Source organism: Ochotona curzoniae, unplaced genomic scaffold (genome assembly GCF_017591425.1).
Source record: "Ochotona curzoniae isolate NIBS_2020 unplaced genomic scaffold, NIBS_Ocur_1.0 contig_66, whole genome shotgun sequence".
Lineage (NCBI taxonomy): Eukaryota > Metazoa > Chordata > Mammalia > Lagomorpha > Ochotonidae > Ochotona > Ochotona curzoniae.
In genome coordinates, this window is record NW_024466512.1 from 22,233,295 (window position 1) to 22,254,071 (window position 20,777).

Consider the following 20,777-nt stretch of genomic DNA (forward strand, 5'->3'; position numbering starts at 1 on the left):
TTATTTATTAGTATTTATTTTTCATGTGCACAAAAAAAAAAAAAAGCTGACGCGCTGAAAGTGGCCCAGGAGATCTGCACTGGTAGTGGGTCCCAGCTCCTGCCTGGCCAGCCCGGCGGAGCCTCCGGGTACTGGCCGCCGCCCTCCGGCCCACTGGAGCCGGACAGGGGTGCACCTTCAACAGTCACCTTCAACTGTTCTCCTTTCTCGCTTTTCTTTTCAAATAAAAAAGCTCCAAGAGGGAGAGAGAGCTGGGCCAGGACTCCAAGCCTTTTCATATTTGTTCAAGGATTTTTATTTATTTATTTTCACGTTTATTGACTTTGTTTCTGTTATTTCGAGTCGTCACGATCCACGGGTGAGGAGACATGCAGGGCGCATCGCCGCTACCAAGAGAGCAACTACAGGGTGGGACGAGGCAGGGGTCGCCGGGGCGCGCGAGGCGCTGGGGTGCCCCCCGCCCCGGGGCAGAACCGCCACCTCCCGATCTAGCCGACTAGACCGGTCGGGGTGCGGATGGGGGGAGGAGCGAGGGAGGAGGGGAGTTGAGACAGAGACACGAGAGAGACAGAGACGGGGAGAGACAGACGGGGGAGAGAGAAGCAAAGGGGAGCGAGTGAGGAGAGCGAAAACACGGAATTACAGAGAAATAGCCAACAAAACAGGCGAGAGCAGTCCACGGGACCATGTTCGTCATTTTGCATAGAGATTTCTTTTCGTCATTTTTCAAAGTAACATAAAAAAATGCCCCCTCCCCCAGGACGTGCTGTGCTCGAGTGGGCGTGTGGCTGCGTCCCTTTCCCTCGGCGCAGACGGTCTAGTGGGGCGCAAGTACAGGCAGGGCGGGCAGGCGGGCGGGTGGCGGGGGGCTACGGGCGGGGCCGAGGGGCGGGCTATGTACAGGGCTTCGCCTTGACGCGACACACACCGACTTTCCACCCAGCAGCAGCCTGATGGGCTTCTGTTGCTTTTTTTTTTTTTTTCTTTGCAGCGATCCTCATATTAAATACATGGAGACATTTTTTTTTTTCTTTGCGGTTCTGATGTGATCCGGCCAGAGGCAGAGGGGTGGAGTTGGGGGGGGGGTGAGTGGCGTGGGCAGCCCCCTCTTGCACCCGGCAGAGGCTCACACACCGGTTCGGGGTCCCGCTGCTACGGCGGTGGGCTTCTGAGAGTCTGTGTCGCGGGAGGGACCCGCCGGCACCTGCCCCTGAGAAGGACTGCGCATGGCCTACGGGGACTGGCCAGCTGTGCCGCAGGCGGGCCGGAGCCGGCGACATGGAAGTCGTGGTACGGCGGCGGCGGGCCAAGGACAGCAGGAGGGGAAACAGGGGGGCTGCAGAAGGTAGAGACGCTGAGGTAGGGGCGAGTGTGGCTGAGGTCGGGTCGTGTAACCAGAGGTGCCGCGCGCGTCGGGGAGCCGGGCAGTCCGGGCGCAGTAGGCCTAACGGAGCTCCGCCGGGGCCGGCTGCTGGCTTCCAACTTGGGAAGACCCGATGTCCCCACAGCTCGACCCTGGAGAGCGACCCCCACCACGCCAATGTTCCACCTTCGCGGGGCAACTCCCCCCAACACCCAACCCCGGGCAGGCGGCGCGGGGTCGGGACAGTCCGGCTGGCGCGGGGTGTAAAGCAGGTTGAGCGAGGGTTCAGCATGGGGGACTGTTCCTCCAATGCGTGAAGTCTTTTTGTCCTTCATTTCCTCTGCCCAGCTCCCCCAGCAGAGCCTCCCGGGCGCCCGAGCTGGGCTGCTGCCGGGCTGCTCCGAGGCTCGGCCGCGCTGCGGTCCGCGCTGATTGTGTATCACAGGAATGTAGCCGGCGTGCGGGCGGTGGTGGAGCTGGGCTGGGGTCCCTCCTCCAGGCGCCACGCAGTCCAGACAGGCGGGGAGGCGCGGCGGGTGGGGATGGGGGCTGCGGGCCCAGGGCCTGAGCGTCCCACCCGCGACTCCACCCGTCCTGTCCAGCCTTCCACCCGGGTGACGTGAAGGGCTGCGCTGGGGACTAGGGGGGGATCTTTGGGGTCAGGATGGGGCTGGGGCGGCGGCGGGGAGGCGTCGTGTCGCGTAGGTCCTCCCTGCCTCCTGGGCAGGCAGTCAGACAGGGACGATGTGGAGGCCGAAGCTGTCGGCCTGCAGCTTGATGTGGTCCCCGCGGTAACTAGTGGCGGTCATAGGCAGCGGCAGCAGCGGCAGGGGCGGAGCCCCGGGGGGCGGCACTATAATAATAAGGGGAACCTGGAAGTTAACACAGGAGAAGAATGGGCTGGGTGAGAGGACAAACAGAAAAAAAAAAAGAAAAAAAAAAAAAGGAAAGAAAAGCAAAAAAAAAAAAAACACAAAGACGTCCCCAGGCTGGGGGCAGGCCAGATCCTGGCAGGAAGGCCTGGGCTGGGCCGCAGGGGGCGGGGGCAGAGAGGGCGTAAACGATGGGTGTAGCCCAGCTGTGTATTCTGTGTGGGATCTAAGGGGGCTTGGAGCTTCCAGCGACCCGGGAGGGTGAGGAAGGGACGGGAGGGAGGCACTGAGCAAAACTCAGGAGCGTGTGCCTGGTCTGGCCTTGTCCATCTCCCCCCAAATCGGATCACCAAGGGAGTGAGGATCCGTGTCCAGAGGCAGCCCTGCAGAGCTGGCGGGCTTCAAGGTGGCGTTACTCACTTAGTAAGGCGGGGTTGCTGAATCTCCAAGCCTCATTGTAGGCGGTGTACTGGGGGTGGCTGTAGGGATTGCCGGAGAATTCGCTCCCTGCCAAAGGTGAGGGAGTAAAGATCAGGCCCTGGGCATCTGACCAGCTGGACCCGCAGCTTCCCAACCATCACCCTACCTCCACCCTGACCTGTCCGGGGACATAAAGGGCACACGTGTCAGGCTGTCCCTGGGGACCGCTGGGCGGAGGTGGGGCCATTCCCACAGCTGTTTGGGGGAAGAGGCAGGAAGTGCCCACACACCTTGCGCACACCAGCGTGGAGGGGCTTGCCGGTGATACTGGCCTGGGGAATGGGGGCTTCCAGGATTGCAGGAAGGATCCCTTAGGATCCCCCAGCACTGTCTCCCTGCTGCTCTGGAGGCCAAGGGCCACTGTAATGGACAGACTGTTTTTAGAAGACAGAGTCCCATGGGGGTGGCAGTGGAGCAGGGTGGCAGAGAAAAGCTCTAGGGACAGTTTGTCCCAGAAAGCCCTAAGAATGGCATCTCAGTGTGGTACCAGAACATGAGGTGGGGGATTCTGCTGGGGAACACGCCCCTCCCTCCTTTTGCTCCAGAGGTTCAACACGTGGGCTACCCAGCCAGCAGAGGAGGTGGTCAGGCGCAGGTGGCACTGCCCACCGGTCTGCCAGCGGTGAGCCCAGGACCCCATGGGCTGGGAGCCTTCGGAAGCTGCCCCCCTCCCTCTGGCGGGAGAAAGGGCAGGCCTGGGGGTTTCCCCTCGCCCTTGCTCCTGTGTGATGACCCCAGACTGTTTACAGTGATCCCTAACCGCGGGTTAAGTAGAGGAGAAGGGGCCCCTTTCGGAGCCAGAGCTGGGTGGGGGTGGGGGATGCAGCCACTGGAAAGCCTGTTTATTGACGAGGAGGGAAAGCATGCGTGCAGCAGGATAATGAGCTTCTGAGCTCAACTGTGACCAAGAGGAACTGAGCTATCTCCTTCCCCATCGCTAATGAAACAAGTGTAATTTCCTCATCAGCACTAGATTCTGTTTAACGACTCCCCCCTTGCCACCATGAGCTCTCTGCGGCTCCCCTCTTCCCCACCTCCCTTCAGACTCCCCAGTCCCTCTCCTTCCCCTCCCCCAGACCTCCTCCAGCATCCACCTGCTCGCGGCTGGGACCTTTCCTCAGGGAACCAAACCTAAGACAATGCTTCTCCCTTCCCTCCCCCAGAGCTGGACAGGAACCCTTCCACCCTCACCTCTGCCTCTCCCTTCAACCTCTGTTCTCCAGGGTGCCCTGCCCCAGTCTTCCTCTTTGTCCTCCTCCCTTCCCCAAGCTCTTGTCACCCAGCGCTGTCTCTGGATAGATGGGGACAGTAATCCTCTTCTAGCCACTTCTTCCCCCTACCAATGAGACGTGAGCTTGAAGGAAACAGCACGTTACAAAGGGGGCCAGGGAATGGGCACAGGCCAGGAGACTCATGCCCTCCTTAAGGCAAGAGTTGTTTGGCGTTTGTGTTGATAGGAACTCAGGGTAGCATCATGCCTAGCAGCGATCACCAGATCCTAGATCCAGCCTCTGCTTCCCTGGTCCTTACTGTCCAAACCCAACTCCCCTCAGACCAGGGCTGGTTTTTTGAAGAGCCCTGGGGGCTTCTAGCTTGCCTTGAGCTCCTGCCTCAGCCTACCCTCTGTGCCTCTTAGGGACCAGCCACCTCCTCCCTCTCAGTTGGGGTTACTCTCAACATTGGTCTTCCCTATGACTTGGTGTGGACCAGGGTGTCTTTGTCTGAGTGACTGACGGTGCTCCTGGAAATGGTACTTGGCTCCAAGTTTCCATGGAAACCAGGGCAGGCTGTTCCAAGCAGTGTCAGCTGACTGGGGTGGGCTGGGGGCGCTGAGGGTACAGCTGAGGCTGCGTTCTCCTGGGGCACAGGAGGGGGGTGGGGGTGGTCACAGGGGATGGGTCATGATCTGAAGTGGGGTGCACATAAGCACACCTCGGCCAGCTTCCTCCCTGGCTTGCTCATGAGGGGCTAACAGTGGCCTTGAGGGAGAGAGGGATGGGTCAGGGGTGGCTTGTGGGGAGAGGCAATTGGATCTCCCCCCACCCACAGACTACAGACCAATCAGCAGCTCACCGGCGCTTTAAGCTGCTGCCCCCAGCTAGTGTAGGCAGCTGTAGCATTGTCACCTACCAGGCACCATTCCTGCCAGGGTGGACGTGGGGTAGCTTCCCTGGCCAGTGGGGGGCACGTGAGGGGGGTAACCAGGCAGAGTGGTGCTCGCCATGTCACGACCTGGAAAGACACAAAGGGGAAGGAGTGAGGCCTGGAGGAGAGAGGCCTGCTCTTCCTCATGCCGGGGCGGGTACTCCATGCACAGGAGGCTCTTGGAGCAGGAGGGGCTCTGTGCAAGTGTGTAGAGGGGCAGGTGCACAGCCAGGTGTGCCTGTGCTTGCAGGGGAGCTCACGACCCCAACATCTGTGTCTAGGATGGGCTGTGTGTACGGGAGTACCTCTGTCCTGTGTAGTGACCTTCATCTCTGAGCCCTGGTGTGTATCTGCTCCTGCCTGGCTTGCTCTCCACTCTCTATGCCCCCAGAGAGACAGGAGGGGCAGGCCCTGTTTGGCCCTTCCTCTGCAGGATGTTTAGCGGTGGTTTCTCTAGTTGTCCCGCAGGCCTCTCGTCTTTCTAACCTTTGCCCTCACTCCCCATCTTTACTTCAGACCTGGAGGACACCCCACCACTGCTGAAGGAGCTGATGAGCACTTCCTGCCCCTTCCAAGTGCAGCTGGCAGATGCAGAGGGCAGGGGAGAACTGGCCAGGGGGCTCTTCTGCTGTTTGTGCCTATGGCATTTTCAATGGCAGAAACCTATCCCTAAAGTCAAGCAGGAGCCCACAGTGCCAGTGGCTCAGATGCATTCCAATGAGCAGAACCTGCCTTTTCACCAGCTGCTGGACCTCAGTGCCTGGATGCCTTCATGAGCCAGAGCCTGGGGTGGGTGGAGCTCTCCTTGCCATCATTCCTGACCACAGGCACAACAGATCAGAACTGGGGAGATGCCCCTGGTCCAGGACATTGCCTCTGTAACACGGCTGCATGAGACCTGCTTCCCTTCCTTACTTGCTCCCTCACCGCTCATCACTATGATGGGGACATCACCTCTTCTGCAACTGAGCATGCTCTATAATCACTAGTGACAACAGTTTTGCCTTCTTTCCTCTTCCACAAGATAGAGACCACTCTGTCCTTTCCCGGGCCACATTTGTCTCCTCCAGGTTCCCCTGGTACTCCTCGCCCACCAGTGCCATGCTGCCCCCTAATGCCTCTGTCCAGTCCTGGGAGGCAAGGCATGGCTGCAGGAAGTCAGAAAACAACACATACCCTGCCCCCTTCACTTCCGTCATCGGTTGGGCCCTGCTCATTCTCCTGCTGGCTGTTCCCAGGCAGCTTCCTCTTTTTGCCACTATGACCTTGAAGTTGACTTCTCCTTTGATATTCCCCTACTTCCCTGACTCCTGCTTCCCTGGACACAGAGCTACAGCTCAGGCTTTGGCATTTGCAGCCTCCTGCTGAGCATGCCCATCAGTGGACTGTCCACTGTCACCATTCACTGTCACCACAAACCCAGAGGAATCTAGGCAGAGCCCAACAATCATCCTCACCACCAAACCAAAACCTTTGGGGTCTTTTTGACAGAGGCTTCTTCCTTCCCTTCTATAAGAAGCCAGTAATGGGAGTGTCGTCAGGTCCCCTGAGCAACACCTGTTACATTTGCCCCAGTTTCATCTCACATAGCACAGCTCCCTGGCACCCAGTTGGTTTGCTACTGTTTGCCTCCTTCCTCCATCCTTCCCTCTCTTCTTTGCTCACTTGCTTGCTTGCTTTGTTCCTTCCTTCCTTCTAGTCACATTCTCGCCCTGCCTGTCTATCCCAAATGTGGTCGCTGGGCCAGTCCTCTTGAAGCACTGCTTCCATCATACTCTTTCTCCTATAAAAACCATCACTGATTCCTTCTCATCTATAGTTTGGGTTGAAACTGCAGACTTTCCAAGCCACATCCCATTGCACTCTCCTCCCTCTACTTTCTCAGTTCTGGTTCTCATCCCTCCTGGCTTAATGGGACTACTGTCACCAGCTTGTATGTTGTGAAACCTCGTGGACTTTTCTCATGTCTCAAAATCTCTCCCATTTTACCCAACAAGGAAGTCTCTCTCTTCTACACTTCTACAGTATCTGTCCCCCAAGTTTACCTTGGCCTTGTATTCGGTAGCATGTCAGTCCCATTGTTTCACATCGTGACTTGCTCCCTCCTACAGTTCCTAAGCACACTGACAGCAGGGCCTGTCTGCTGCCCTGTCCTTGTGCTGGAGAACATGAGAGAGGCTCAGATTCTTGCTGAGTGATTTTCTACCACATTACATCCAATTTCTGTGGATTATAATTTTAAAAATTCAAAAAATATATATGTTGATCTTCCCAAAATGGTAAAGTCTGGGACAAATTATAGATATTTGAATATGTTATTTCTTTTTAAAAATTAGAGTATCATTAGCTCTATTTTTTTTTAAATTTATGTATTGGAAAGTGAGATATACAGAGAGGAGGAGAGACAGAGAGGAAGATCTTCTGTCCACTGATTCACTCCCCAAATGGCCACGATGGTCAGAGCTGCACCAATCCAAAACCTGGAGCCAGAACCTTCTTCCAGGTCTCCCACGCAGGTATAGGATCCCAAAGCTTTGGGCCGTCCTCCACTGCTTTTCCAGGCCACCTGCAGGGAGTTGGAAGGGAAGTGGGGCTGCTGGGACACAAGCTGGCACTCATATGGAATCTCGGCGTGTGCAAGATGAGGATCTAGACACTAGGCTACTGTGCTGGGCCCATCATTAGCTCTTAAATTTGTATCTTATAGGATATAAAAAAATGTGTCTACTTTATAGAAATAAAAAAATGTGAAACAACAACAAAACCAATGTAGAGGCTGACACCATGGCACAACCTTTGAAGCCAGTATCTGTTATGGGCATTCGTTTGTGTACTGGGTGCTCCACTTCCAATCCAGCTCCCTGCTGATGCACCTGGGAAAAGGAGCAGAAGATGGCTCAAGTGCTTGAGCACCTACCCCCATGTGGAACAGCTGGAGTTCCTGGCTCCTGGCTTCAGCCTAGCCCAGCCCTAGACACTGCTGGGAAGTGAACCTGTGGATAGAAGCACTCACTTTCTCTCAAGAAGGGAGGTTGGGGGATTAAAAACAATTTAAACAAGATTTTGAATGCCTGTAGGATGATGAAAGATTTATCATAAGGGTCCTGTATTGTTGTGACTCAGGTTTCTCATGCCAGGGAATGGTGTTCTTCTGTACCTAATACTCAAGAACAATCAGAGGAGAATTTCCAAACAACAGATCACTTCTGACTCCAAGAGATGGAGGAAAGACCGTCTTGTGTGGCTTTCTCTCCTTGACTTCTATTGCCAATAAAAGGCTCACCCCTCCCGCCTATCTCTCGGTGGAGTGAATCCCAGGCGAATGAAGACAGCACGGCATCATTGGTTCCTAAAGAGATGAATAGTACAGCACTTATTCATTTAGGGCCCAAGGTAGAAGAGAGGGAAGAAGTGGCGATTTAGAAGCTAGAAAGAGAAACTCAGTTCTTCCTGGCCCTGTGATCTTTAGTGTAGATCTCCAAGGCAGCCAGGAAAGGATGTATGCCTTTCTCTTAACAAAAGAGAGATATTTGAATCCCAGTGTATTCAGAACCTGTCAAACACCAACATCCTTCATGATGTTGGGTTTTGTCGTGCCATCCCCTTGCCAGCCACAGGACAGCACAGAGGGGAAGCTGCTGCCGGCTCATGTGGAGCCCCTCATCACTGCACAGTTTTATTGCCACCGGCTTCCTCTCTGCAAAAAACAGTGAAGTCAACTTTCAGAGGTTAGAAACTTTTGCAGGCTGAATTCTGGCAACTGAAAGGCATTGATTCAAGAACCTGGAAGGCACCAGGCAGAGATTCAGGAGGTAAGAGGTGGCCCACACTGAGAGGCAAGCATGCACGCTTCCCATGTTGCTCCTACGACATCGATATCACCGCCAAGAGGACCCGCGCAGGACCCGTGAGCCAACAGGGGTGTAAGCCTCTGCATGCAGAGCATTCTGAATGGCTTCACCAGTGTACAGGTGACACCTGAAGAGCAGGAAAAACAGACCCACCTCTGGCCAGAGCCACATATTCATCTGCAACACTACTGTCAATAATGGAAAACATATAGACTGCACGAAGTTTTCCCATTACTAGGCCCAGAGTAATTTGCCCAGCAGTATTCTCTGCATGAGCCCCTTAGTAGGGGAACAGCAGTAGGGAATGGGGTCTGTGTGGGGAATAATCAATAGAATGCCAAGCCCTGCAGCAGTACCGGTGGACAAACACTGAACAGAGACAGACTCTGCAACCGTGAGCCAGCAAGGCCACTGCTTTCTCACAAACAACCAAATGCACAGTAACAGAAGCAAACAGCTGCATGGCACAACACATTCATTACAACCCAGGTGCCAGAGGCCAGCAGGATGGCTCCATTGGCTAATCCTTTACCTATAAGTGCCAGCATCTCATATGGACACCAGTTCATGTCTGGACTGCTCTACTTCCCATCCAGCTCCCTGGTTATGGCCTGGGAAAGCAGTGGAGGATGGCTGAAAGCCTTAAAATCCTGTACCCATGTGGGAGACCCAGGAGAAGCTCCTGGCTACAAATGGGCTTGGCTTTGGCCATTAAAATAAATACATTTTGAGCCTGGCACAATGACTTAATTGGCTAATTCTCCCCTTTCCAGCGCTGGCATCCATATGGGCACCAATTCGTGTCCTGGCTGTTCCACTTCCTATACAACTCCCTGTTTGTGGCCTAGGAAAGCAGTAGAGGATGGTCCAAAACCTTGGGACCTGTGTGGGAGACCTGGAAGAAGCTTCTGGCTCCTGGTTTCAGATTGGCTCAGTTTCAGCCATTGCAGCCACTTGGGGAATGAATCAGCAGTTGGAAAGTCTTTCTGTCTCTCCTCTCTGTAAATCTGCCTTTCCACTAAAAATAAATAAATATTTTTTAAAATAAATCTTTTTAAAAAATAAACTATCTGCCATCCGGCAGAAGGCAGGGAGTAGTGAAGTCTTTGCTTTGCTCACTGACAATGTCACTACCATGAAAGTAACACCAGATTGAATCCCTCACAGCCCACACCCTGTGTTTTACCACGAGAAGATGGGCATTCCGTGTTGGTGGCCTTTTCCAAGATGACACAGGTGGGAAGAGCCTGCCAGGTGGTCAGTCCAATTTCCTTATTTCACCGGTGAGACACCGGAAGCACACAGAGGGGTGAGAGTGGCAGGGGCGTGCTTTCCCATGACTCCACAGCTCATAGATGACAGAGCCAACGCCTGAAGCCTTCTCCTGACACTGTGGAACCAGAGGTGCCCCACTACACCCTACCACCAAAGAGCCAAGGAAAAGAAAAAGAAGCAACCTGACATCTCCTCAGGTCACAGCAAGCGTTCGGATGAGGCAAGAGAAAAAGGACACAAAGAACGGAACACTGACACGGAAAGGCAGTAGTAAAGCTCGGGGGAGAAAGTTATTTGTCTCCTCTGAGAACGTTGTGCTGTGCAGAGGCACTTCACGACACAGTAGTAGCCGAGACTCTCAAAGTCCCCAGAAGTGTTAGAAGCACTGTACTTGATGAGGATGTCTTCCTTGCTCAACTGCAGAAGTCCCTGAAGATTCTAAAGCCAATTTCTACAGCAATCACCACCTTGGAATCAGACAGTATGCTTTTGTCAGGCGTTCCTTACCAAATGGGCCAGAGCAAATCAACGGCTCGGGAGGACCCAAATGCAGCAACTCTCCCAAGCGCAGGGAGGAGCCAAGCAGAGGGCTTGATTAATAATTCTGCAAAATGTGGCCACCAGATTATCCATCTCCTTGGTCGAGTTTAAGATCCGTGGGCAGAGTTGTGCTTTACCTTGCACCAGGACCAGCTGGTGGGAAGCTTCTACCAGACCCTAGGCACTGTACTTAATATTGTGAGGGTATTTATTTCATTTAACCTTCCCGTTAGCTCTGTGATGGTGTTCTGTTATTAATCTCCATTTTAGGGTTGAGAATTTGTAACTCAGAGGAGTCAAGTCCAAGATTTTACAGCTAGTACATCCCAAAATCTAAAGAACTATGGAACAAATGATACATCTAGGAATGGATTCTGTAACATTTTCAGACAAAGCTAGCCCCGATGGGCACTGGACTGAGTGGTGAAGTCACTGGTTGGGAGGCCACATCTCTTGTTAGACGGTCTGAGTTCCACTCCTGTCTCTGGCTCCCTTACTCCAGCTTCCTGCTAAAAGTAACCCTGGGAGGTATGGGGGATGGCTCCAGTAGTTGGATTCCTACCACCCATGTGGGACACCCAGATTAAACTGCATTTCTCTTTCCACCTCTCTTTCTCTTTCAGCCTCTCAAATAAATAAAAATTAGAACACAATACTGTAAACCTAGAAAACAGATAGGGACTTGGACTAGGAGAGTCACAAGGGATCCTGCAAAGCTTCATCCTTTCTGCGGCGGAGCATCTTGCTGCTTCTTGCTTGTGGCATCCTCAGCTTCCTGCATGTCTCACAAAGGAGGGTTCTGAATTGGGTTCACTGAGCCCATAGGACCAAGTGACAGAGTACTTTAGGAGAACAGAGGGAAGCTACACACAATGTGCTCTATGCATTGTAGATGCATATATTTTGGGTATATAGCTTTTATCATATTCTCAAACTCATGACTCTAAATGGATAAGCACCATTTAGAAAAAAAAAATAAGAGAATCTCTGATTTGCTGGTGACACTTTGAATCACACCAATAAGCAAGATGATTCGAGAAGCAGTGAGGCAACATCGGAAGCAGCAGAGGGGCTGGCTTTGGGTATAGGAGAGCATCAGCATTCAGAAGACCAAAGCAGTAATAAAAAGGAAGCTGCCGAAGAAGCAGAAACCACTGCTCGCCTCGGTGCCAACCACAAGACTTATTAGACACAGATTTATACAGCAAAAGTGGTATTCACCAAGTTTAGAGTGGCTTTTCCTCAGCATCTTTCTGCAAAAATGAGCACTTTTGCTAACCACTTGACACTCAAGAAGACCCTAAGGCCAGAACACATCACTATTGTTTTACTATCTTATCCTCAAGTTTTGTCTGCTTCTCATAAAGTAGTGGAGATAAAGACGTTAGAGTTCCTCACGTTTGCCTGCGTTTGACACAAGCATTTATAGATGAAGAAGAGGATGGCTATTAAGTTGGCAACTGCCGCCTGCACAAACTGCACCTCCACGCCTACTGTGCCAAGATGGCCCCTTGATGATCAATCCAGCTGACGCATGATGCACTAATGCAGCAAACTTCACAGCTATAAAAGGAGCTTTGAAAGGACAGAAAAAGAGTTCTCTATAGACTGTCTTGTGTCTGATTTCACAGGTTTCCCAATCCTGCCTTTGGGGCAGATGGGCTATGTTAAGTTCCCCAGCCCTAGATGCTGTCTCTGCCTTGTGCTTGGCTGCTCCTGGTTCCAGTAGAGGGGGCTGTGCCCACAGCTCAGTATGGCCCTTCTCCTAGCTGGTTTTGCCACCTACTGACTTTTTGTCCTGGGGTGCTCCTTGCAGGGGTCCTGTCTGGACTTTGCAAGATTTGCACCTTGGTAGCCAACCATGTGGGCATAGGCAGCATGCTGTCCCCATCAGCACTATGCAGCCTACTGGCCTAGGAGCTTGCGGGGGTGGCTACTTTTCAACCCAACTGGACTGTGGCTGGGGATGTCAGCTGGGGATTTTGGAATAAGACTGGGGGGTGTTGGGAAAATCCCATAGTCCAAGATCTGGGCGGGGGTCTTCCTTCTAGCCTAGTGCCCTCATTTCCAGGAGAGAAAACCGAGGTGCTCCCAGGTTGCATCGCCCTGCTGCCTTCTTTGGCTGGAGGCAGGAGTCTGGCTGGCATTAGCACTCTGTGGAGGCTGTGCTCAGAGTGGGCCAGCTCCTGTGTTGAGTGGGCAGAGGTTAAGCCTGTTTGCACAATCTCCCGATACACCAGGGCCCCCAGTTCCTCTCTGGCTTTATTTTCTTCTCTGAGAGTATTGGCTGTCGGCTCTAATCCTTCTGAGCGCACGGCGTTTTTCAGGCGCTCTTTGTAAGTGAAACCCTAATCCCAAGGAAAACGGCCACTTAAGCTGCAGGCGCCTTAGGCTGCTCTCCAAGCCGAGTGGCTGCAGGATTTCCTCTGCCCTGCCCACCAGCCCAGCCACCGCAGGCAGGATTCCTGATGTGACAACCACAGAGCTTGCCTCTCCCTTAGTGCTGGGGAAGAAAGCCCTGGCTTGTTTGTCCTGAGGCTAAAGGAGAGTGGCAGAAGGAGGGAGGGACTCTGACCACCAGGGGAGGTGTGTGTGTGTGTGTGTGTGTGTGTGTGTGTGTGTGTGTGTGTGTGGTCTCCTGTTGGGGGTGTGGCTAGCTCTCAGGTCTGGACCTGCTGACTGTGAGGCCCCCTGGGCATTTCCAAACCACTTGTCCCAATATGCATCTGTGACATTCAAGGGCACTGGACACTATAAGGGTCTCTGGTCATTCAGGAAAGGTTGGCTTGACTGACTGTACTAAGCTAACCTTTCCTTAAAAAGCATGTCACATCATGGTGCAAATGAGCTTAGCACTGTGGTCTGCTTTTTGGAGAACTGCACTTAGGATACCTCCAAATCCCTGGGAACAACACCTACAGCAGCCAGAAGGCTCCCTCCAGCCCAGCTAACCATGGCAGCCATGTCCAGCCTTCTTCATCAGGCAGCCCCTGTCAGGCCAGAGTTGGCTCCTGCTCGTACTTGAAATAAACATCACCTGACTTCTTGAAAACATTTTGATTCTGATCCAGACAAGCCTGTGATCGCTAAGCAAGTTGGTGAGCCTGCCCTGTAGAGGGACAAGTGTCGTCCACTCGGTGCATCCAGCCTTTTGCCTCTCTGGGATGCAGGGCAGAGGCGAGGGGAAGCAGAACCCTAGGTCAACTAAATTTGAGCTCAGCTTAGATGACCACATAATGACACAGTTGCCAAGATGCCTCCAGATTTTTGCTCCTCAAGATTCCTCTCCTCTCTGCACCCCACCAACTTCTACCCGTGACACCTCCCTGCAGTGGACAGCCCCTCGCCTCCAGCATGGCTGGTGGGCACAGGTGTGGCCAGGGGGTGAGGGCTGCAGACGCAGCTGCTCAGCTGTTCTTCTGCTCACTTTGACCAGACCCTCTAAGCCCTGGCGTGGATCACTGCATCTTCTTTTCAACATCCCATCCCTCAAGAGGCTGACTGGATGCAGGACGGGCAGGAGGCCTGTTGCAATGATGGGCTAGGCTGCAGGCCCTGGGCGCCTGCATATCTATCACTGTCTCATCGCTATGGAAATGCCCCATAATTAAATCAGAGCTGAGGTACCACAGCTTAGAGTCCTTGGGGATGGGGCTGGAGGTCTGAAGGAGGCTTGCTTTTCTTCTCGGGGCCTTGTCAACCCACAGGGAAGCTCTGGGCCTGTGGGAATGTGGGCAAGCCCTTGGTCTGACTGGGCACAGAGCTCCATGCTGGGCTGCTGCGCTGTCCAAAGCTGCCCTTGTCTCCTTCATTCTGGGCAGGAGAGGAGCTCTAGTGTCTATGCCTTAAATTCCTGCAGCCCATCAGGGATTTGGGGGTCCAGACAGGCCTCTGTCAGGTCTCCTCCCCTAGGGACTGGCCAAGGGCTGGGCCATTTGTTTTATGGAAGGAAGCCTGGGAAGGGTGTTGTTAACCACAGGAAAGAGGCGGTCCCTGGCAGTTCTGGGGACTCCCTAAGGAGGAGGTGGAGGAGGACTTTTCCCAGGGTCCACACCTCCAACTGCCCAGAAACTCCTTCACTGACCACCTCAGAGCTGGGCAAAGAAAGTAGAGCTGCTAAACAGCCAGCAACCTCGGCCCCTCAAAGTTGAGCCCACACTGCTCTGCAGGGCCTCCAGGCCTCCGTGATCAGCCCTGCTGCTCAGCCTTGGACTTCAGCTCACCGACCTGCTCTGCACCTTCTAGCTTGGGCACGTCCCTCCTGGGCAGCACCCTGCCCCCTCCCTTAAATGGGGCTTCCTCATCTAGGCACCAGGAAGAACTCTCCCAGACTCTGAAACAGAATCACCTCCTGCTACCAGGGCAAGGAAGCCGATAAGGATCCTCTGGTCCATCCTGCACCACCTGAGAGCAAGAATTGCTCCTGTGCCCAGCTCTCTACCGTGCAGACGTTAGCTAACAGACTCTAGGAGCTGGGATGAGCCAGGAACAGCCTCTACTTCCAGAGCTGCCTCACAGGGCTTCTAGACCGCCAAACAATAAATTCCACGGCTGAGCATCATTCTTTGCCCTTTTTGTGCTCCATTCTCCCAGCAGTGATGGGCGAAGGGCCTGGGGGATCAGGATCTGGGATGAAGTTAAAACCATCCTCATGGCTCTCTGAGGCTGCACATGCTCAGTAGGCTCACTGAGTACCTGTTCTTGGATTGTTGGGATGCCCACTGACTCACCCCCTGCCATGGTGCACACTCACACAATTGTGTGTCTTCTTAGAGTGAGTGCATTTTCATCTTTTCCCCTGGGGGAATCCTGTGGTACCCTAGGCTGCAGAACATCCCCCACAGAGGATCTGCTGCTGTTTCTGCTGGCTTTCGGCTTAGCATGGGTTTTGTCATGTACACACATAACACAATATAAATTTGCACCTGGGCTTAGTGCAATGGCTAAATTGGCTAAGCCTCCCCCTTCAAGCACTAGGATCCCATATGAGTGCTGTTTTCATGTCCCAGCTGCTTCACTTCCGATACAGGTCCCTGCTTATGGCCTGGGAGAGCAGTAGAGGATGGCTCAAAGCCTTGGGACCCTGCACCCATGTGTGAGATCTGGAAGAAGCTCCTGACTTCAGATCAGCTCAGCTCTGGCCGTTGCAGTCATTTGGGGAGCAAATCAGTGGACGAAAGATCTGTCTCCTTCTCTCTATGAATCTGCCTTTCACTAAAAATAAATAAATCTTTAAAAAAACCTAAATTTCTACCTGGATCCAGGTTCAGGATGGGGAGGTCTGTTTCTCCCAGTCTCCCTCCCCTACTTTCCTGGGCCACAGGGATGAGTCTGTGTATGTCCATTTCTGGGCCAGCACCGTCCCTGTTCTGGTCCCAGTTTTATGCAGACTACTTCTCAGTGACAATTTCCTGCTTCTTGTGGGCTTGAGGTCCTGTTTTCCACCTGTAGTCACAACACTGACATCTCCCAATTAGGGCTGGCCTCCCGTGTGGCAGCCTCAATCTCCCACAGGTGCAGACCCTTAGTCTACCTGGGCTCTGCTATGGGAAGCTTATCGCTCCTTCATGTGGGCTTGGACCTGGCCAAGGGCATTCAGAAATGCCCAGGAGCATCTCTAGCAGCACTGGGAATTCTGGCTGCATCTCTGTAAGTGCCTCTCTCACTATGGACTCCAGCAGCTGGGCCAAGCACTTGGAGGAAGGGGTGTGGCGGGGACTACTGGGAGAGACACTGTCCTAGCTAGCAGCCATGGGAGCCAAGGGACAAAGGCTGTTCATCTCTTCCCTGCTCTAGAGGGTCCTGGGACTTCTGAGGGGGGTGAGGGTACCCCCCATGGGCCTTTGGTTGAAGTAGAAAGGTGATGGGAGCCTGCAGCCAGCACGCCCCAGTTCTCCCGCTCTCATCTGGCCAGCCCCCTCTCCCTTATCACTTAGGAGAGACTCAGCTGCGTTCCAGACCACCAGCCCAGAGCAGTGGGCTGGAGAGGAGAGATGCTGCCGAGCCCGAGCAGCCTAGCAGCGGAAGGGAGAGTGGGTGATAAATTTAAATAACCAGCTTGACTTGGCAGCTTGCTGAGTTGTGATGCAGTGAAATTAAAATCTCGACAGAACTCACAAACGCCACCCAGAAAAATCCGTCTCCCTCCTTGGTTTCAGGGGCGGAAGGCGAGGAACAGAGCCTATCGGGCTGAGCCTGGGCCTGTGGCAGCCACCTTTGCTTGCAATGTGATTAGCTGTGTCCTGGCCTGCTGAGCCTCCCTTGCTCCTCCACACAATAGGCCAGGCGCCGCTCTCCTCTCAGCCCTGACCTTGTGGAACAGCTGCATCAAGTGGCTGGTGAAGTTTGCAATCAGTTTCCAGGGCCAGGAGGTGGCAGGAATCTCAATAAGGCCCCCAGCTCTTCAAGCGGGGACAAGGGTTTCCAGGCCAGCTTTCTCAGGACCCAACCCTTAGGGCATGCAGCCTGGCTATCCCCACAGGTGCCCGTGGGTGGGGAGTGAGGGGAGCCCTCGGCCCGCAGGGTGTACCCTGACCAGGCTCTGCCCTCATCTGTAGCACACACCTGTTCAGTCACCTACCTGCCTGAAAGCCTCTACTTCCTCCATCAGGGCATCGGAGCCCTTTGTATTACCAACCACACAAGCTCTTGAAGACTGTGATAGCAACTCCTACCAACACCATCAACCCAAGCCCTTCCCTCACAGATGCCACCGTCTTTCTAGAACTCAGAGTTCAGGTCCTCTGAATCTGTTCTGGCCTCTCCATTCCCTGCTACCTGCAGGCCCATGGGTTTGACCCACTCCTGAGGGCTCTGGGAAATGACCGGTTTCTCACCTTGACAGTACTTCCAGCAAATTCTGTTTGTCCCCATGATAAACATATCATGAATCATTCATCTTTAATAGATTATGCAAATTAGGAGGACATAAAATCAACAAAGATCAATAGCTGCAGCCGTTTAATTGCCAGCAAAAACATTTTAAGAATGAGCGTAATTGGCAGCCCTTTCTCGGGTAATGGCGCTATTAATCCAAACACTGGATCTTGGCCTCAATGTGGAAAACATCACTCCCTGCCCCCACTCTGCTGCCCCTCCCCCACCTCACCACACACTTCTCTCTTTTTGGTAATTTCCAGTTTCTGAGCGAGTTTCCCCGTCATTACCACTGGTGAACAGCTCCGAATGTTAATGGTTCTGCTTTTGTTACTCTTCGCTTGATTGAAATGTCGCATACAGATTGAGACGTTAGTGCTAACTTGCCACCTGGGAATGTCAAGCTGGGTCTGAAATGAACTTTTCTCACACTTGGATCCAGATGGATCAGCCGGAGATGTTCCCAGGCTGAGCTGGGACCGTTCCAGGGCCATGGGGGGAGGGGATGGGAGAGAAGTGGGTAGGGGGTTGTGCAAGGTGGAGGCACATTTTGGTCAGGGCCCAGGGTCTCCTGCAGTGGCAACCGGATCCGAAGGTCAGGGTATCCACTCCAGGAAGTCCCCAAGCATGGGGCAGCACAGCTGGGTCAGAGAAAAGGCTGCTGGCTTTGTGTTTTCCCCAGTGGCCCAGGGCCACTGTGGGAGCTGACCACTAGGCTTCTCAGTGGCCAGGACAGAGACAGCCTGGCCACATATCAAGCAGTTCAAGGAGCTTCTGCATGTGGTTGCAGAGGGCTGCTGCCAAGCGCCACTGAATCACGGCTGTCCTGAATGGTGCACCACTCCCCAAAACCCAGTCCAGTTTCCCAAGGCTTCCACAAACCCCCTAGCCCTAGAGTCCAACACCATCTAGGCTGCAAACAGTTGCACTAGGATATCCCTTTCCAGAAACCCCAGGCTCTCCTCTGCCTCAGGTGGAGATGGGCTCACTTCAGGAATGGGCCTTGCTCAGACTGATGCCACATCACAATCAGGGCCCCATCCTATAGCGGGAGGTCCACCCTGGTCTCCCTGCTGTAATGCTGGCTGCTCACAACCCTGCCGTCAGGTTGCAGGCTACCTCTGCTTGCCTTGCATGGCAGCTAATGTCTCACTGTCTCTTAGGCCCCACAAAGATCTTTCCTGGTCATCCCATCTCCCGGGAATAAACAGCACATTGGCTTTAGCATCTCCAGAATAATTACATGAATTTTAATAATACCTCAATGTGTTTCTCTCCCACTTGGGCACTCTCCTGGCCTGGAAAACCGTCTACCGTCTGTAGCTCTGAGACCTGAAGCTTCGGCTGCTGGGCCCTACCCTGCATGGCCACCCTGGCTGTCTGTATTGCTGATTCCTGGAGACTCCTGGCCATGTCGCTCCTTTCTCCTGTATTTGACCCTGTATTTGATCCTGGCCTTGAGATCTGACCTCAGTGACTTCTCTGAGAAACAGAGAAAGGAAAGAGACAATAGCACAAAACTCCCTAGAATTGGGTGCCACACCCTCATGTCCAAAGCCATGGTCTCTTGTGCTGCCTGGAAGGAGAGGGGCATGGGTCTCCCAGGAGCCTGAAGGATACAAGAGCATGAAGGCTGGACATCAAGCACTCCCATTCCCCTCTTGTCAGCCAGGGCTATTGGCATTCTGCACATGGGGCTCAGAAAGCTGGGCACCTTGCGGCAGGCAAGGGAAAGGCAACGAAAGAGGCAGGAAGACAGAGAAGCCGCATGCAGCCCCTCCGATGGTTCAGCTTTCTCTGGCCTGAGCCCACACACCCCGACAATGAGCTTTTTTTCCTTCCCACATCTTTACACATCTGTTCAAGGTGCAGCCTGGGTTTTGAAGGTACTCTCTCTCCAGAGATCATGGCAGGGGGTCCCACCTGTCACGCTGGGCCCCAGATGGCATGGGCCAAGGTGCCCCCACCCGCCTGGAAACCCCCTTACCGGTCACCACAGGATATGTCTGCGTGCCTGACACGTTGCTGCCCAGCTCGGGGTTGGTGGACGCAGATAGACTCGACTTGACTTCATCAAGCCCAGGGGTCAGAGCTGGGAGGGAGTACTCGTTCCCCTGGGAGGAGAGAGAAACGCGACAGCTCGCTATTGATGTGCATGCCCAGGCGGGGCCTGGAGTGCAGATGGGGAGGAGGAACAGGCGGCCCTCCCAGATGGGGTAGCTGGACAGGGCCAGGCAGAGTGAGTGGCGAGCAGCAGGGGCGGGAGTATCCTGCAGGTGGGGGCAGGAGGTATAGCCTACCTGCGTAGTTATTCAAGTACCCTTTATACTTCCTGCCAGAGAAGCCCTGGGGATGGCGGCTGAGGGTACAAAATGTATTTGGGGGCTCCTGTGCTCAGGAGGTGTGGCATCCAGGTGGTCCTGGCATAGGGTGCCTTGGGGAGGAGGGGCAAACCCCGACAGGGGAAAGGCCTTGGGGGACCTCCAGCTGGCACTGCTGGACTCACGGATCGGGCAGGGGAGCCCCTTTTTCAAAAAACAAACAAAGACAGCCCCGTGGGCCCCTCGTGCTCTGCCTGTGCACTGGGGTATGAAATTGGGGAGGGGGAGAGTCCACATGGCCAACAGAAGGATAGGAGGGGGCCAGCCATTGATTCTGAAAGGGTGTCCTGCCCGAAACCCTTGGGTAATTGCCTTTTTATTGCAGCCACCGCCAAGCCAGACCCCAGAGCTGGGCAGGCCTGGAGCCTGCACAAAGCAGGAAAAGTTGCTCTGATTAATATTACGTTAAATTAAAACTGATTTTCTGCTCTTTCGGGTCCGTTTTTTTGCCTTCCGTTTCCTGCCCCCCCACCAGAGGACCCCCTCCCCTCCCTGGCTGGACGGGATTGCCTCGTCATTTCCAATTCCTTCTCGTATTGATCTTCCTGTAGAAATCAGTTTTGTAATTAGCTGCAAATTAGGCCTTCTACTGGGGGTGAAGCTGCCCCCTGATTTATCACCAGAGTAATTCGCTGTGATCGGAGAGAAATTAAAATGAACTCAATTAGGCTTCGGATTTGCTTTATGGGCCCTGCTCCGAGTTTCAGGGGGAAAAATGACTGTGCTGGTGTTTAATAGTCTAATGAAAGTAAATAAAGGTTATTCATTGTAATACAGCCGGGGACTCAGGGAGGGTGCACCGAGCCGCCCGCCTCGGCCGGCTCCTCCTTTGTTGGTTTATGGCTCAGGGCACCTTAAAAAGACTTTTGATTTTTGTTTTATGAAGACAAACAGCTTATGGGATAAAAGGACGGGCGGGGAGAAAGGCGAGCGACTGTGAGCTGGTGGAGTCTCAGAGCAGAATTGCTGGTGTGCACGTGTGTGCGTGTGTGTA

At 53.8% G+C, this 20,777-nt stretch overlaps 1 protein-coding gene across 6 annotated transcripts in view; it reads right to left on the reverse strand.

Annotated features, from left to right (window-relative positions):
• Window positions 1–1,812: 1,812 nt before the first annotated feature.
• The window catches only part of PAX2 (paired box 2), an 85,365-nt gene continuing 66,400 nt past the window's right edge, over window positions 1,813–20,777 (reverse strand). For 2 of the 6 annotated variants that reach the window (XM_040991815.1, XM_040991812.1), the window contains exons 8-11: window positions 19,390–19,516; window positions 4,846–4,947; window positions 2,656–2,742; window positions 1,832–2,235 (exon numbers count right to left, since the gene is read on the reverse strand). In XM_040991815.1, coding sequence (XP_040847749.1) covers window positions 2,159–2,235; window positions 2,656–2,742; window positions 4,846–4,947; window positions 19,390–19,516 — 393 coding nt within the window. In that variant the 3' untranslated portion in view covers window positions 1,832–2,158. Of the gene's footprint in view, window positions 2,236–2,655; window positions 2,743–4,845; window positions 4,948–19,389; window positions 19,517–20,777 lie in introns of all 6 variants that reach the window. The other 4 variants (XM_040991814.1, XM_040991811.1, XM_040991817.1 and 1 more) reach the window with 3 other exon arrangements.